The 16,617-nt window shown below is 51.5% G+C and overlaps 1 protein-coding gene and 1 pseudogene across 5 annotated transcripts in view; one reads left to right on the forward strand and one right to left on the reverse strand.

Moving 5' to 3' along the window:
- The window catches only part of Rasa3 (RAS p21 protein activator 3), a 126,403-nt gene that overhangs the window by 53,214 nt on the left and 56,572 nt on the right, over positions 1-16,617 (reverse strand). For all 5 annotated transcript variants that reach the window (XM_021239342.2, XM_087193190.1, XM_004858478.3 and 2 more), the window contains one exon: positions 4,058-4,175. In XM_021239342.2, the coding sequence (XP_021095001.1) occupies positions 4,058-4,134 (77 nt within the window). In that variant the 5' untranslated portion in view covers positions 4,135-4,175. Of the gene's footprint in view, positions 1-4,057; positions 4,176-16,617 lie in introns of those variants that run through there.
- On the forward strand, positions 11,104-12,029 carry LOC147823476 (GTP:AMP phosphotransferase AK3, mitochondrial pseudogene; annotated as a pseudogene).

Raw genomic sequence — 16,617 nt, forward strand, 5'->3', positions numbered from 1 at the left:
CCGCAGGAGTGGCGGGTCTGAAACTCAGGATCACGCCCATTCCCGGCGCAGCACAAACCCACTCCACTCCACTCGGCTCTAGGCTTGTCTTTGTTACTTTATTTTTTAGCTTCTAGTTTCACATAAGAAAATACACATGAACAGAAGAACAAAACAACCTCACACAATCACACTCCCCAGCAATCATCAGCAGTGGACATCAGTGTCTGTGTATTCTTGACCATTTCTGGGGCAAGACAGTTTGGGAGGAGGCCCAGTTCCTTCGAAGTGGGGCAGGGCATCTGCACGGCCCCTAACTGGCACCACAGTTGCCCCTCAAGAGCAGGAGTTGGCTGCCGGGCTGGCCGCTGTAGAGAGGTGGGCGATGTCATTGTCACATCAGAAAAGCATTGCCAAGGACTAACCACATCCCACTCTTTATGTGGCCACAAGGAGGTGAAGACTCTCTGGAATGTCCCTAAAGTGACCAGATGGACCCAGCTTGGGCTGCATGACAGCAGCTTCCTCCTTCCTGCTGGACCTGAAAGTGACTCCCCATGGTGCAGCCTTCAGTGCACATGGGCTCCTGAAAGCTACTTCCTGAGCTCAGCCCACTGTGCGGGCCCCAGGCCCTGGCATGTGGGTAGAAAGCACAGGCTCATGGGCAGGGTGGTAAGAGCCCACTCTCATGTTCTTTCTGGGGGCAGAAACCTCGCCCAGCATCACTTTCTTGGCGAAGGGCAGAGCCTGGAGAGGGCCTTGCTCTCAGACCTCAACCTCCTGACTCCACTCCACACTGAGAGTAGGGAAAGGGAAGGACATGCTTCCCTGAGACATCAGCTCAGCCACCCACAAGCCCTAGGCCTCCCAAAAGCCCTGTTCCAGGCATGGGGGAGACACGGGGAACAGACAACCTTTTGTAAACAAAGGAGAGAAGAGAAGGCTGCCTCCCTTACTCTTCTGTTTCAAATCGGCTCTGTACCGAGTCCCAGATGAGATGGCTGCGTGGTGGTGACTTTGGGCTGCTATGGGGCAGACACAGCAAGTTCACCCACCCGCTCTTCCCAATCCAGACATGGCGACGTGGTGCCTCTGCCCCTGCAGCGACGCTGCAGCCAAGTCCCAAGGTAACACTGACCTGGCAGTAGTTTGCACAGGAAGGCTTGGAGGTCAGCTCCCAGAGCTGATACCGGGATGCAGCGTGAAGGGCTACAGCTCATCCTGGAGCTGGACATCGCCCAGCTGGGAGCCTGCACAGGCAGCACTGCCCGCAGACTTGTGCTCTGTGCTCAGCTGCCATTGCAGTCTGGCCCTGCGCCTTCTCTCACCTCAGCCATGGCTGACACTGCACGCATCCCTGCCTCTGGCCTGTCCCTTCCACCCAAGGCCACGCAGGAGTCTGAGCCACACCAGGCCAGCTCCATCCTGGGACTGCCCATGCCTCATCTGTCCCTCCTGGAACTCCCACAAGGCCCCTGTGTTGCTACCCTGCAGCCTCCAACCTTCTACCCTCCCATCAGTCTTGGTGAGCTGCATCTCAGCATTTGCTTCATTTTCCATTCAGCTGTGTCTACTGAGCTATTAAATTCATTCACTGACTTTTTCATGTAAATCCTTGTTCATTTCTAGAAATTTTATTCTTTCTTAAGTTGGTTTGTCATTCCTTGTGGATTTTTTTTTTACCTTGCATGTGTTTTTTATATTGTCTCTTGCTACTTTAGACCTCAAACTTTTAGTCACTTGACAATGTCAGGTGCTGCCAGGTGCACCCCCAGGACGCAAGGGCTGGAGACCTCCTCTTTGCGCTTTGTGTCCTTTCTCCTCTCAGCTCATCTTCTTGGAACTTCCTGTATGAAAGTGCTTTGGGACCTGCACCAGAGATTACAGGGTTTGCTCTGACCTGCTCTGCGGCCTCAGGGACGGAGGCTCCAGGACACAAGTGCAAGCTCAGTTGCACATGCAAACACCAGGCTCAGACAGTGCTGCCCTTGCTGGCCTCTTTGTGGGTAGGGGCAGGTGCCATGGGTCCTCACACTGCAGCAGAGCTCTAGGTCTTGGCCAGTGGCCCCCCAGGGAGCCCCCTCGGCACGGTGGCCTCAGAAACCCAAGCTCTTTCCCAAACCCTCACCGAGTGGGCAAGTAAGCTAATGAGCAGCGACAGCAAGCTTGCTAAAGCTGCGAGGAACGGGAATGTCCATGAGCGGCTGCGGGGGTTGCCTCTCGGGACAGCACTGAGGGCTCCCCATGGCTGCTAAGCTCCGGAGGGAGGCACTGGGGCCCTGCTGTCTTTGGCCCACTTTCAGCCTCCTTTCCTGCTCCAGAAGCAGTTTCTAGAACCTCAAACCAGAAACTAAGATCTCCCTGTGTGAACCCCTCTGGACCTTTGGGAGACAACAGGTACCTGAATCAACCTCACAGCCAGGAGGTCCCAGTTGGAGCCCTGCTCCCCACCAATTCTGAGGCTCAGGTCTGGAGAGGACCTGGCCTCACAGACTCCCCAGGTTTGCTATCAGCTGACCTCTAGCATTACACCGCTAAGTACAGAGAGGAAACTTCTCAGATGAAGCCAGTAGACAGCTCTCAGAAGGCACAGTGATGCTTCACTTCCTTTTTCTTAGGTAGAAATTATCATCCCCAGGATCATCTTCATCATCAACCCACAAGACACTCTTGAAAACAGACTTGACTCCTGGTGATGTCCCTCGGCCTCTTAGCCTCTTATGGAGGTATCCCAAAGGATCTGAGTGTACCTCGGCAGAACACAAACAATCTGATCATCAGCCTGAGCATCGCGACCATGGTGTAGATGGAGGATACCGAGTCTTGGGGAGCTTGACACCCTCTAAAAACAGAGCTAATTAAGTCATCAAGTACCGCATCTGTCCCCAAATAGAGACAGCAACACACAAGGATATAATTCAACTGCTAAAAGTGTTCTCAAATCAAAATAGCTGCTCTGAAACCACACAACCCATAATTCCAGAACTGAGGTGGAGCTGCTGATCCAGGAACAGCTTCACTACACCGAACCCAGGGAGGCCAGCTCCACCCAGACAGCAGCCCCACAACCCGCGCCCCGGCCTGGGGCAGCTTGCAACCTCCCATCTCCACTCCATCTTCTCTTCCCACTGCTACCAGCTGCTGAGGCCCCCAGCACTGGCATTCTGGTCCCTGCCTGTGCAGCCACAGTCTACCCCTTGGCATCTCCACAACACTCCTCAAGCCTGTGCAGACATCCCCATCACATCTCGACAGCCCCCATGATTCCAACACCAGCTGGTGGGGAGGCCAGCTGTCTTGCGTGCATGGCAAGATCACCTACGCTAAGACCTGCTGTGGTGGGCTGTCCTGGACAACTCCTCTCTTCCTCAAGTGGATCGCTGTTTCCAAGGTCCTGGTATGGCTTACCTCTGGATGTTCCCCAAAGCCTTACGGGCTCCTAAGTGGGTCTTTGGAGAGGTGACTGGATCATGGGTGTGTGACAGGCATCAGTGGATTAGCTCACCGATGAGTTTATAGCTGAAGGAGATGTTGGGAAATGGAGCCTGGTGGAGGAGGTGGTCGCTGGGGCGTGGTCTGGAAGGCTCTATCCCCTTCCCTCCTTCCCGACCTTCTCTCTGCTTCCAGTCTGACATGCCATAAGCAGCTCTCCTCTGTGATACCCTCTGCATGCTGCCCTGTCTTGGAGCCAGCCTACTGCAGGCTGAAACCTCTAGAAATGGTGAGCCAAAATAAACCTCTCCTCCTTAGCATTTTGGGTGTCTGTCAGGTATTGTGTCTCAGTGAGGAGAAAGTGACTAAGACAGGCTCTCGCCTCCGCTGGCAGTTCCCCAGTGGCCCTCTCGGCTAAGAAAAATGTGCCCAGTGTTTCCTCTCACGCTCATCTCTGGCACCGGGGCGCCTCGCTGTTGGGGGTGGGGACAGCGTCCTTGGCCCTTGGGCCCTGGGTCATAAGCACAGACGTGGCCACTCCCCAGAGCATCTCCGCCTCTTTGCTGAGGACACGAAAGATGTCAGCTCCACCACTGTACAGATGGGGAAACCGAGGCAGCGCCAAGTGAAGCAGTGACGACATTACCAGAGTGACTTCTCCACGATCTTGGTCCTGAAGACCTCCTCCTGGTCCAGGTTCACGGTGCAGTAGCAGTCCCTCATCCTGGTCGGCCCAGGGTAGGAGGGAAGGTTTTTCGCTTCACCTAAAAAGAGAGTGAGACATAGATCGACTTAGCACAGAGCCAGCTGGTGCTCGCCACCCCGCAGAGCATGTGTGACCTGCACCATCCACATGGAGCTGCCGGGTTGGGGGTCCAGCTAATGACACAGACTTCCAGGTAACTCGGAAGATGCTGCTTCCACCACACACACTCGTCACTCCCCAATTCTTGGCTTTCTTGCTGCAAGTCACAACCCCGAGGGAAAGTCATCTGTCCCACTGACGTGCGAAGCGACATGGACAGCAAACACAAGAAGTGCCTGACCTTGGAACTAAGGATTGTTTGTTTCGTTTCACCCACATCAGTCTCTTTTAAAAATATTTCAATTGTGGCAAAACACACAAGGCAGAGTTTGCCCAACCATGCCCAGTGTGCAGCTCAGTGGAGTCGAGGCCCTCGAATGCTGCAGCTGTCACCGCCCACCTTTCGCATGTTCTCCTCGAGCTTTGTCCCCTTCCGAGGGACCAGCCCCTCCACAGCCCCAGCACCGCTTTCCTGCCTGTCTCTGTGACACTCGTGACTCCAGGGCGCATCCCAGTGGGCCCCTACTGTGCTCGCTCCTTGGGGACAGACTGATTTCAACGAGCTCACTGCACTTGGTACAGCGTCCCCCAGAGCCTGGGGCTAAGGCTTGGGGAGTGGCCTGGGCCTGGTGGGAGGTCCTGTCCTTCCGTCACTGTGCCCTCAGAGGGGACCGTGGGAACCTAGTCTTGCCTCCCTCTTCTGCTTCCTGGCCGTAAGTGGGCAGCCTGCTCCACCATGTACTCCTCCACATGCTCCACCATCACCACCTGAGGCCCAGAACAGTGAGTTCCCGGTCCTACAAACCCAGACAAACCTCTCTTTAAAGTTAATTGCCCCAGGATTTCACACAGTAATGGAAAGCTGACTAATACAGAGTGAGACAGAATCTCCTTCCTTGCAAGGCTGAACAATACCCTGCATTTGCATAGACCACATGTTGTTTAGCCATTCACCTACCACGTGCCTTTCCATTTTGAATTTAATTTCATAGTAACAGGTCAACATTGGAGCAATGATCAGGGAGAAAAGCTCTTTCCCTGACGAGATTAGACAATAAATTCCTGGGGCTTAGAGCACAGAGCAATTTCCCCATTAGGAAGAGTCCAGAAGGAGAGCACGCTAAGGTCACTGTCCTCCCTTCCACAGGCTCTGCCTCCCCATGAGGACCCATGAAGCATCTAAACACAGTGAGAACAAAGGCAGAGGATGCCAGCCCCACCGCACCCATGGGCACCCATTTCCTTTTGTTAGAGAAGAGTCGGTGGCTCTGGGGTCTGACCTACCACCTGGTTCAGGGCTGGGGGCGGGGGACAGAGAGGGTGGAAACATTCTGTTTGTTACTTTTCCCTAAAAAAAGTTTTACCGACATACATGTCAGTGCTACTGTTCAGTAGCAGCAGGTTGCAGAGGAAAAAACTTTCAATCGGCAGAGTCAAAGATCAAAACTCAAGGGTCTCTGCAGCCCCCACACCCCCAGAACCGCCAGACGCCAGTCACCTTAGTCCTTCAGGCTGGCATGGCTCTGAACAGCTCACTGCTCTTCTTAGCTTGTCACCTGTCCCCAGAACTTCATCTGTGGACTCCTGTGCGGAGGAAGCTGCTGGGTCCCTGTCGCCCCTCTGCCATTAGGGACTCTTACATCATCCAGGACTGAGCCTGCCCTCTCTTATGTGCCCATCACTGTGCTGTTTTCTTGAAAAGTCCATTCTGAATATTTCAACCTCACAAAGCGCTGTTTACAATACCAACATTAGGAAGTCTTTTGCTGCTGCACCAAGTGCCTGACAGGCCCCAGGGTCCTCGGGACTCCACTGTGGTCCCCAGTGTCTGGGTGTCTGGTCACTTCATGTCACTGGGCAACCCTGGCCTGGTCACTTCTGATCCGGCCATTGCTGTCTCTTTCACCATGATGCTCTGGCAGAGAGAGCTCCACAGGGCTGCTCTGTGCAAAGCTGAAGCTCTCATGCAGCATCTGCTTTGTGCTGGTGTCCCCTCGCACTCTTCCTAGGACTCCAAGAACCAGGGTGCAGGACATGCTCAGCGTGACATAGGGCCAGTGTGCACTCCCTCGTGCACCGTACGCCTCTGTGAGGCTTTCCATGCTCCCTCTGTAGAAAGCAGAAAGCCACCTCAGACCTGTCCTGCTCTCTGTAGACAGAAGCAGAAGCAGCTGGCCAACAGCCGGTGACAGGGGACCCCTAGCAAGGCCCTGGGGCCTCCAGGTCCAGGCAGGTGGCTCCCTGTGGGGTGTGGTCAGCACAGATTCTCTGCACCTTTGCCCACAACTAATAGGGATTGCAGTGCCACGTGCAGGACAGGCCAACAACTCTGGGTTCTTGGGGACCAAGACTCAGACAAGGTTCCCAACAGTGGGAGGAAGCACCCTTTCAATCCCAGCCTGACACAGGCCTACCATCCGGAATATATTGAAAGACTCTTCCAACCTAACAACAAAATGACAGCCCATTATAAAGCAGCCACAGGACTGCACAGACATTTGTCCAAAGACGATACACAAATGGCCAACATGGTGAGTCATGGTAAAACTGCAAATCAGAGTCAAGGGACATACTTCACACACAGAAGCACAACTATAATGTAAAAGAAAAAAGAAAGAAAATAACAACTATTGAGGACATGGAAAAATTGGAACCCTTGTAAATTGCTGGTGGGACTATAAAAACAGGTTTCTCAGTAGAGTAAATATAGAATTACTGCAGAATCCTCCAATCCCACCCTAGAACTGAAAACAGGTGTCGAATCAAAATGTGTATGTGCTCATGACAGCCAACAGGTGTGAGCACCCCAAACGCCCATCACTGTGTGAACTGACAAATAAATGCAGGAGTATCAGTTCATTGAGGAGGGTCCGATGTGGTTCCTTAGAGGGAACAAAGTGTAAGTTTTGCATCTAGAAAGATCTGACGGTTGTACAACATTATAAATGTATTAGATGCCACTGAATTATAAACTTTAAAACTGCTAAAATGGTGAATGTTAGGGCACATGCATTATGCAACAGTTCTTTTTTTTAAGATGATTACTTGGGTTTTGAGAGAGGCAAACTCTGATAAAGTGATTTCAACATAGAGCACACACTCTACTGTGTATGGATCCAGAACGTGTCTAAATGAACACTTCTACTGGAGTTTGTTCCTTCTAGCATTTTTCCCTTTCATACTTCTGTGGGGTGTTATGGTTTACATCTAGATGTCCCTCCAAAGCCTCACGAGCTCATAGGTGGGGCTTTCAGAAGGTGACTGGGGTACAGGGCCATTACAGCTCCTTGTGATGTCACAGCCAGGGCCTGGTCAGCAGAGGTGGTTCCCGTGTGGTGGCCTGGAAGGTCCATCTCCCTCCGGGCTCCTCCCTTCTCTCTCTGCTTCTGGCTGCCATGCCCTGAGCAGGCCTCTTCTACTGGGCCCTTTCTTCAGGCCTCCCCACCTTGCAGCCGGCTGGTTATGGACTAAGACCTCTACAAACTGTGAGCCAGAATGAACTTTTCCTCCTTTAAGTTGCAACTGTCAGCATTGTGTCCTAGCAGCGACAAAATGACTGATCATGGTGTATGACACACACAGTAAACTCAGCTCAGTGGAGTCACGGAGTCACGTGCACACACCCAGCCACGCACTCAGGACTGGAGCCAGGGCATCAGCCACCTCCAGAGCCCTGTCCGCCCCACTGCTACACATTTCCAAATTCTGGAGCTGTCTGCACCCCACCCCCCGTTTTTTGGTCCTGGAGGCTGAACCTAGGACCTTTGTATTGAGTTACATCTCCAACCTTTTTAAATTTTGAGACAGGGTCTCGCTAACCCACTAAGTTGCCCAGGCTAAGCTCAAAGTTTGGGTCCTCCTGCCTCAGCCTCTCAGAGTGCTGGGATTACAAGCACGCGCTGCTATGCCTGGTTCACTTTTGCCAGTTTTCACAGGCATACAAATGGAGCCACACAGCTTGTGCAGAGGGTACTTTAATTACACTTTCATTATAATTTATAGGCTGAAGTAATTTTATAAGAAGCAGCCCTTCAACGCTTAGCGGCCCATTAGTGAGACCCACAAAGGAGGCCAGCATAAACACGTGGTCATTCCTTTTATGTACTTAGCTCCCTGTGATGCACAAGTAAATCATCTGAGGAATTTTTGTAGCTTTGTAATTTTTTTACTGAGCTGTAATTTACACACCACACAATTCACCCTTTTAAAGTATACAACTCAGTGCTTTTCACTGGATCACAGAGCCATGTAGACATCACCACTACTTCAGGGTCCACTCCCCAGAAGGACGCTCATACCAGCAGCAGGCACCATTTGTGTCTCCTGTGGCCTCAAAACCTCACACACACATCCACCTCTTGGGGCCGGCTAGCTCTGGATCCCCTGTGCTGGGGCCTGGTGTCCTGTGGCCTGGGCACCTGGCTGGTGACACGGCATCCACCTATTTCACGGTCACCCTTTATGGCTGAATGACACCGGCACCCATCCACCCAGGCCCATGAGCCACAGACCACAGAGCCATGGCAAAGAGACAGGAAATACCACCAGGACGAGCAGTCTTCACAAACTGGGAGTCCGGAGACCACCCAAGTTCTCAGAACCTCAGTTTCCCCATCTGCCAACAGAGTGATCGGTTATCAGGCAATCCTCAGGCTTCAACTCCCTAGTCCTGTGTCTGAAGTAAATAAGTCAGACACCAGGTCCTGTCTCCCTCTTCAACCCATTGAGGTTAAGATGCTGTATTCTCAGCAGCATTCAGCAGGCAGAGCGACAATGACACAAGGCATGACCCTTCAGTCTGAAGCACTGGAAACCTATGAAACATTACCAGAAACCTCTGCATTAGGCTCGTCTCCTGCTCAGTGTAGGACACAAGCCTGAGGGAGAAAAAAAACTAAAAGACAGAACTAAGAGAGACAGAAATCGGGAAGCCAGGACAGCCAATGCTGGTACAAGCAGCAAAGGCGCTGGTCTGTCCAAGCCAATTTTTATTAGTAATCAATTGGGGTAAAGGCAAGCTACACGCAAAGAAGGGACTACCTAAGAAGATGCGAAGTCATGTGGTTTCTATGGAAATTAATGTAAGCAAGACTCTAAGGACAAGACAAAGCATTCTCGAATTAGGAACAGAATAGATAAAATATATGGTTGTAATTAGAACACTGCGCTTCCAGTCAGAAGGTTTTAATTAGTTGTGGGAACAAAATTTCGGTGCGAGTTACTCTGACCTCGGCACGTAGGCTTCGGCTGGACTCACTTCTATAAACAAGCCAGCTGTGGGGCTAACTCTTCCCAGCCTGCACTGCTCACAGCTGCTTTGGGCATCATCAATATTGTGGTCTCCCACACTGAAGGCTGACTGATCTTCCTCTCCACACTGCAAAACCCTCCCACAAGACAGGCCCCGCACCACTTGCACCACGGCCCGAGATGCTGCAACTGTGTAAAGGCTGCTGCACAGAGAAGTGTGCTCTGCTACTCCAATATGAACACTGGCCCTGTGCTCTCTGCGTGCCAGGCCCCAGCCCTGGGACATGGGCCACAGACCTCCCCATGAGCAAGGCCACACCAGTGTGCAGTGTTGTACCCACCCAGGCTGCCAGCGTCCCCAGAGGATGCTGGGAAGGGTGTTCTCAAGTAACCCGGCCTCTGCCCAGCGACCCTGGGCAGCACAAGCAGAGGACCTGGGGACCACCAGAGAGACACTGAAGCCCCCATGAGACCCACAGAAATCAGGCAGAGACTCACAGGCCTCTTGCCCAAGGTAGAGGGAACAGAGGGACTGCAGCTTGATTCAGGGAATGCAGGGTAGACCCTTGGGCCAAACTCCAAACAAGGGGGCAGGAGAAGTCCACGGATGGACAACAGGCACAGAGGACCCAGAATGGGGGCGGGGGGCTCTCAGTGACATCCCAGAGGCCACGTGACCTCTGCCCACTGGCCACAAAGACAGCCAAGAGACGACCAAGCAGAAGTGAGATCAGAGACCCCTTCCAGAGCTACACAGGCCTGGGCAGGGGTTAGGTTTGGGCCCAGGCCAGCAGGGCCAAGGAATCAGGATGGAGACCCTTCAGGCCACAGCACAGGACAGCCACAGTGTGCATGCCAGGCAGAGACTGCTTTGGACAGCAGCGAGGCCAAACTGGCCCTTCCCACACAGAAGGCGATGGCCCACAAAAGATGTGACAACCAGCCAACCCCAAGCCGGGGCTGGGGCTGCAGCACAGCTCAGACCCAGAGGCAGGGGCTCCGTGGGACATTCCAGAAGAGGTGGGCAGAGAGAGACAGGGAAGGCCTCTGCAAGAATTTGCAGAACACAGGAGCACGGTTCCCAAACTGCTGAGCATGTGCAGGCTAAGAGCTGCATCTCCTCCACAGTCAGAACACACCCCAGCCCAGCCGGCAGGTCCCTGATGCACAGACATGCAGGGGAGGGGTGCACGGTGGGCTGGGGGGCAGGGCCACATTTCCCTGGTGTACAGGGTCACTCAGGCTTGGTCAACGTTTCTCAGACACCTTCCCACAGACAGCGACTGCCTCAACCAGGTCAGGGTGTCTGGGAAGAATGGATGGACTGGGCTTTGGAGATGGCCCTCAACCATCAAGGCTGAGCACCAGCAAGGCACTGGGAGCAAAGTAGAGGCATCTCATGGCCCCAGCAAGCACGGCACCTGCCCCTGGGCCCTCAGCACCGGCTACCACTGCACACAGTTGCCATAATGAACATCCACCCTTCACAAACTTAGGTGGAGTATTTCCTTAGAACTAGAATGATTTACTCATAGCCTCATAAAAACATATTTTTAGAGATGACTTCCGGGAGAATTGGGTACCTCAGCCACCACCTGCTCATAGCACTGCCAGCCGGACAGGTGGGCGGGGTGGAGTCTGTGAGCACGCAGGCCAGGCCGAGGCCCGACTGACTGTGTGATGGGATCCCAGGAGGCACCTACGGGGGCATCTGCTTGGCTGCTGTGAACTGTGATCATGGGGACTCCAGGCTCCGTCAGGGCACTGTGTCGCTGCATATCATCAAACACTTCGAGCTGAAGCACCTCTCTAGCAGGGACTTGCTGTGACAAAACATGCTGCAAAGCACGGAAATTGGTGTGTTAGCCAAGCCCTTCACCGACCAAGGGACAGTCATGACATCCATCATCCCAGAGGATGTCATGAGTCGGCTGGCCCTGCATGAGTGGAAAAATCTCACCCAATATAGCTGGCTGTTGGCTGGTTTTCCAAGGACACTTCTACAGGTAGAAGCCCCTTCAGAGCTTATCAGGTGGACACAGTGATTAACCTGAAGGTGCCCTTCTAGTCATTAATCAATGTCTCTCTGCTCACTGGATTCATCCAGCCAGTGGCAGAGTCTACAATGTCGAATTCAACCCTCCCAAAATGGTGGGTACTGATGATCTGACAGGGGAGCCTCGGACTGAACGTGAGGAAGATAAACTAGAGACAGTGATCAGGAGACTCAGGCTTGTGAAGCCCAAACAGAACCAGTCCTGGACTATCACCAGAAAAAAGGGGTGCTGCAAACAGTCTCGGGGCGGAAACCAGTGCCACTTGGCCACATATACGTGCTTTCCAACAAATGAGAGTTCCACCAACAAACCAGGAAGCCTCAGTTACTCAAGCATGTGTGAATTCTTTGAGAGTCCTTTTGTTTCTATTTATTTTACTATGGGTGCTATTAAGGATGTGCCAAATGAATCAGGTACTAAGATGATCTTTTGAAACTTCCTAGTGTTTTCTCCATTTATCTTCCATAGGTGTGCAATTCAAAAACATCGGGTATGTTGAAACTTTTTTTAAAAGAGCAAAATTAAAAGAGCAATTGGTAGTAATCTTTCTGTTCACCATTTGATAAATCAAATTTTCATATTTTTCTGGAAAAGTAAAAAAATTACAAAATATTATGAGGCTTTTGCATAGTGAAGCCCCCCAAAGAAGACATTTTCTAGTCCTGTGGAATATGGTTTTCTGAGACACTGTATCATCTATACAGTAGTTTCTTGACATAAAATTACAGAAAAAAAGCAACTGGATTTATAGATCTGTTGCAAGATACAAATTCACTGTTGCCCTTACACTAATAAACATAGAAGTTAGCCACATATGCTGCATTGATTTTGTCATTAGACATATCTTTGGCTTATTCAGGATTTTCAATTTGCTATAGAAATGTATCACTTAACATACAAGAAATTACTTTGGCTTATTTTCTTTTGAAAATACATGCGTGCTAAGGGAAATGACATTATCAAATTTTTAGATCAGCACTAACACTAAATGAATTTTCAATGGGAAATATAAAGTCAGGTTTTCAGATGTTACTTAGGTTAAGAAATATAGGTTCTACTTGTCAGTTTCTTTCTTTTTTTTGGTACCGGGGATCAACCTCAGGACCTCACGCTTGCCAGGCAGGCGCTGTGCCACTGAGCTAAATCCCTGGCTTGTCAGATTCTTTTTGATCCAAATGTATAATTTGCCTTGACAAACAACAAATTATAGAAAAAGAATAAATAAGTAAGAAAAAACTACTGACATTATGTAAAATAAGCATACTTTGTTATTAAGGAAATATAAGTAAGGAATGCCTGGAGATTCCCTTGACATTAATACAACCATATTAGCAAACAGCTGTGGCAATAGAAAGAATAGACATGATGTTGGGGGTTTTTTTGGTACCGAGAATAGAACTTGGGACCTTGTGCCTACGAGGCAGGCAGTGGAACCACTGAGCTAAATTCCCGGCCCAAGACATGATAGGTTAAAAAGGATCGGGAAAGTAAATGAGTTCCCTAAAGAAAGTCTTTACTCCTGATCATAGAAACTGATACCTGCTAGTGTTTTCTGCCACCCTATGTCGGGGGAGAGAACTCTGCCGGTGTCCTCTGAGTGGCCATTGTAAACTCTAAATCATGTCTCCCTAGTAGGGTGACAAAGATGCATGCTCATGTGTTGTGGCCTGGTGGGAAGCGGGACAATCTGAGAAGTAGAGGGTGGACACCTAGCAGAAGGCCAAGCTTTGCAGGTGGAATCTGATCCATCTCTCCAGCAATCCTGTCACAGTAATAAACAAGGAAGGAAAAACCAAAGTTTCAATGTTGCCATTTCCTCCTACTCTAAAATTGCCACTAAGACTTCAAACCTGGGGCCTGAGCAGGCTTTTGGTCTGTGGTTCTCAGAAGGGGACAGCTGATTAGAGACTGTCTCTGTGGTCAGTCCACTGCTCCTTGCTGTGCTCACCCTGTAATCGCATGGGGTGTGCCCGCCTGTACTGCTCTATACCATGCTGATGGCAGGGCTGGCAAAGGGGTGGCTTCTGCTGGATGGAGGATTCATTTGAAAATAACTCAGGGACTTGCACCGGGTGTGGGATCCTGCAGCCTGAGAAGTGAGACTGTCCAGCATCACACAGACTCCCGATGCCAGGACCTGTCCTGGCAGAGCACACGCTCCTATGGTGTCCATGAGCCCGAGACCCACATGTCTGGAACCCAGTCTTAGAAACAGTTTTTCTATATTTGAAAACGTTTTAATTACAAAAGTAACACTCTCATTGTAGCCAGTTAGCTCCACACAGGCAGATACAGGAAACCTTTCCTCCTCAACCAGCCCCAAGCCAGAGCCACACACAGCCTCCGACATTTGGTGGACACTTGTGACCCAGACTCTGGCCACAAGGCTGCACCAGGGACAGAGGCGATCGATCACTCAAGGGAAGAGGGGAGTTCTACATCAGACTCCGCTCTTAAAGTAGCATTTTCTCTCCGCAGGTCACAGTTCTGTTCCTTTGGAAGGACCACACTGGTTCCAACGAACCTTTGAAAATGAGAGAAATGTAACAAGAAAACCAGATGGGTAACATCTGTCATGGAGTTCCACGTTGGCAAAAGTGATGTCAGAGACAGGTTGGCCACACAAGGCTCACTGTCTCCACAAACTGTAACCTGAGCATCCATGTCCTAACCACACTGAGCTTAGGCGGGGACCCTGAACAAGTGTGACTTCCTTAGTCTTCTGACCCGTGCTGTGCCGTTACAGTCAAACCACAACTTTATCTGTGGAGCTTAAAATGAATTTCCTCCGGCAATGTGCTGACTTTCTCTTCTGGATTTCCTGAGGTTTCCTTTATTAGACTTGAGTCCAGAACTATCTTGGAAAGGACTCTGGGTATCTCAGCTATGTGAGGACAGGCAGATGAACTAATCGGCACTTCCCAGCTCTGAAGGCCAGAGCTCCACCTGGAAAAACCAGCCGTTCACTTGCAAAATCATGCAAGATGGGGCAGGCCTCCTTTACCCTCAAATAGATCAAACCTTATTCTCATGGTCTTTCAACTGCACGAGTTAAAATGAGGTGAACCCCCACACCGTACTTTTAAAAAGCAACTTATTCCGCGTCATGTGTCACCAACCTTTATTTGCTGTCATCCCAAAGTAAAGGTTGAGAAACTTTTAGTGTCCACATGCAGGCACCGACACACATTCCTTCCAGCTCCTGCTCGGGGTGATTTATCAGCACCCCTATATGTGGAGAGGAAGGGCACAAAGCAGGAGGCTCCTAGTGCCCCTGGCGTCCATGTGGGCGTGGTCCCCACACCATGTCCTACCGGCCGGCATCTCCGAGGCACAGCTGCGCCGGTTTGGCTTGGTTTCACCACGCCTGCGCTTCGCTCTAGTGCAGAAGGGAGAAGCGGTGCCAGCTTCCACTTCGGCCGCGCCCTGAGGGAAATGCCCTCTCAGGGTGTGTGGCCGCCCCCAGCTCCACTTCCCGTCATTACGCTGCAGCAGACAGACGTACCTGATCACCATAAAACTACAATGAAGCCTAAGGTTGCTCTTGGTTAATATTTTACTGTAAGTCATAAGCAGCTAATTTAAGGAAGAAACCCGAGCACCCTCTGTGAAGAGAAAGTGTAGGCTCAGAAGGTAACCTGTGGCCAGGGACGGGGACACTGGGGTTCCTGGGAGGCTATGATGACCCTGGTGGCACAAGTGAGACCCCAAGACCAGGTCTGGCACAGGTAACACAAGTCACACAGCCAGCAAGTAGCCCAGTAAGCCTCTCCCCCAAATCACCATCCTCACCCTGGGCTTGCCCGGAGGATCCCGGGACCCCACACCGGTGCCGACCATACCCTTGTACCTCTGCACACAAGCCCCCCAAAGAGGACACCTGACCTCAGCACCTCTCTCTCGGTGGGTTGTTCTTGGGGGGGCTGCCTTTTGTCTTGTGGGGTGCTGGACAATGCCCACTCTCCACTTGGATGTCACGGAACCCACATAGACAGTGTGACAAACAAAAGTCTGCAACCACTGCTCAAGTTGCCCAGGGGGCAAAACTGCCTGGTCAAAAAATCTCTGCATTCAGGAAAAGCTGCCATCTAGACACAGCCCTCTGTGGACGGGACTAACAGCTGACCATGGCGGGTGAGGTGTCAGCCCTGCCACCACAGGACCAATGAACTACCAGAGAGGATGGGGCACCAGGTGCCCAAGGACAGAATACACAAGACACCAGATGGCCTCTCCTCCTGGTTTCCTGAACATCTTGACAAAGCCATGACTTCCAAGCCACGTCCAGCAATACCACAAGTGGAAGTGACTGTCCAGAGACCACACTGCTTGTGCCAGGGAGGAAAAGTCCCAGAGCAGCACTGGGAAAGGCCAAGCCCCCCATGGGGCTGCAGGGCTTCCCGAGCCTCCTCTCTGATGCCTGCCCTAAGGACTGCTGCCTTGTCCTGTCTGTCACTCGTCCTCATGACAACAGGTACCTTGAGGGAAAAGAGGAAGACCAAACATCGGTGTGGCCCTGCTTTCCCCAGGGGACTCCAGCTCTGAGACTCACAGGCAGAACCACAAACCAGTGAGCCCCCCCTCCAGACCTGTGCCCATCCTCCCTCGTTCTGCTTTCCAACAGAAGTGTCACAGCCCGAGTGATGCGAGGGCCATGTGGGGGAAGTGGGTATCCTGTCAGCAGAGCAGCTGGGACAGAAAGAGAGCTGCCTTGGGGTGGTGGGGCCAGGCAGGTAGCAACCACAAGTGGCGTGGAATTTACATCCAGTGACAAAAGCGAAGTGCTGCTCTCAGTCAACAGAGCAATCCCAGATCACCAAAGACCAATCTTGAAAATACAACATCTCATATTTATGCTGAGTCTCCAGACTGGAAAATGCATCATACACACATGTGCTTGCATGCCCATGTGTGCACACAAGTGTTTGCATACATGCATGTCCTCCAGGGGGCCATGTGTAGGTGTGCACAGTAACGTGTCCACACCTACACATGCATTTTCCAATCTGGAGACTCGGCATGAATATGAGATGTTGGTCTTTGGTGATCTGTGATCGTGATTGTTCTGTTGACTGAGAGTAGCACTTCGCTTTT

The sequence above is a fragment of the Heterocephalus glaber genome, unplaced genomic scaffold (genome assembly GCF_053883595.1).
Source record: "Heterocephalus glaber isolate CG9 unplaced genomic scaffold, H.glaber_assembly_v1.0 deba00001579, whole genome shotgun sequence".
Taxonomy (NCBI): domain Eukaryota; kingdom Metazoa; phylum Chordata; class Mammalia; order Rodentia; family Bathyergidae; genus Heterocephalus; species Heterocephalus glaber.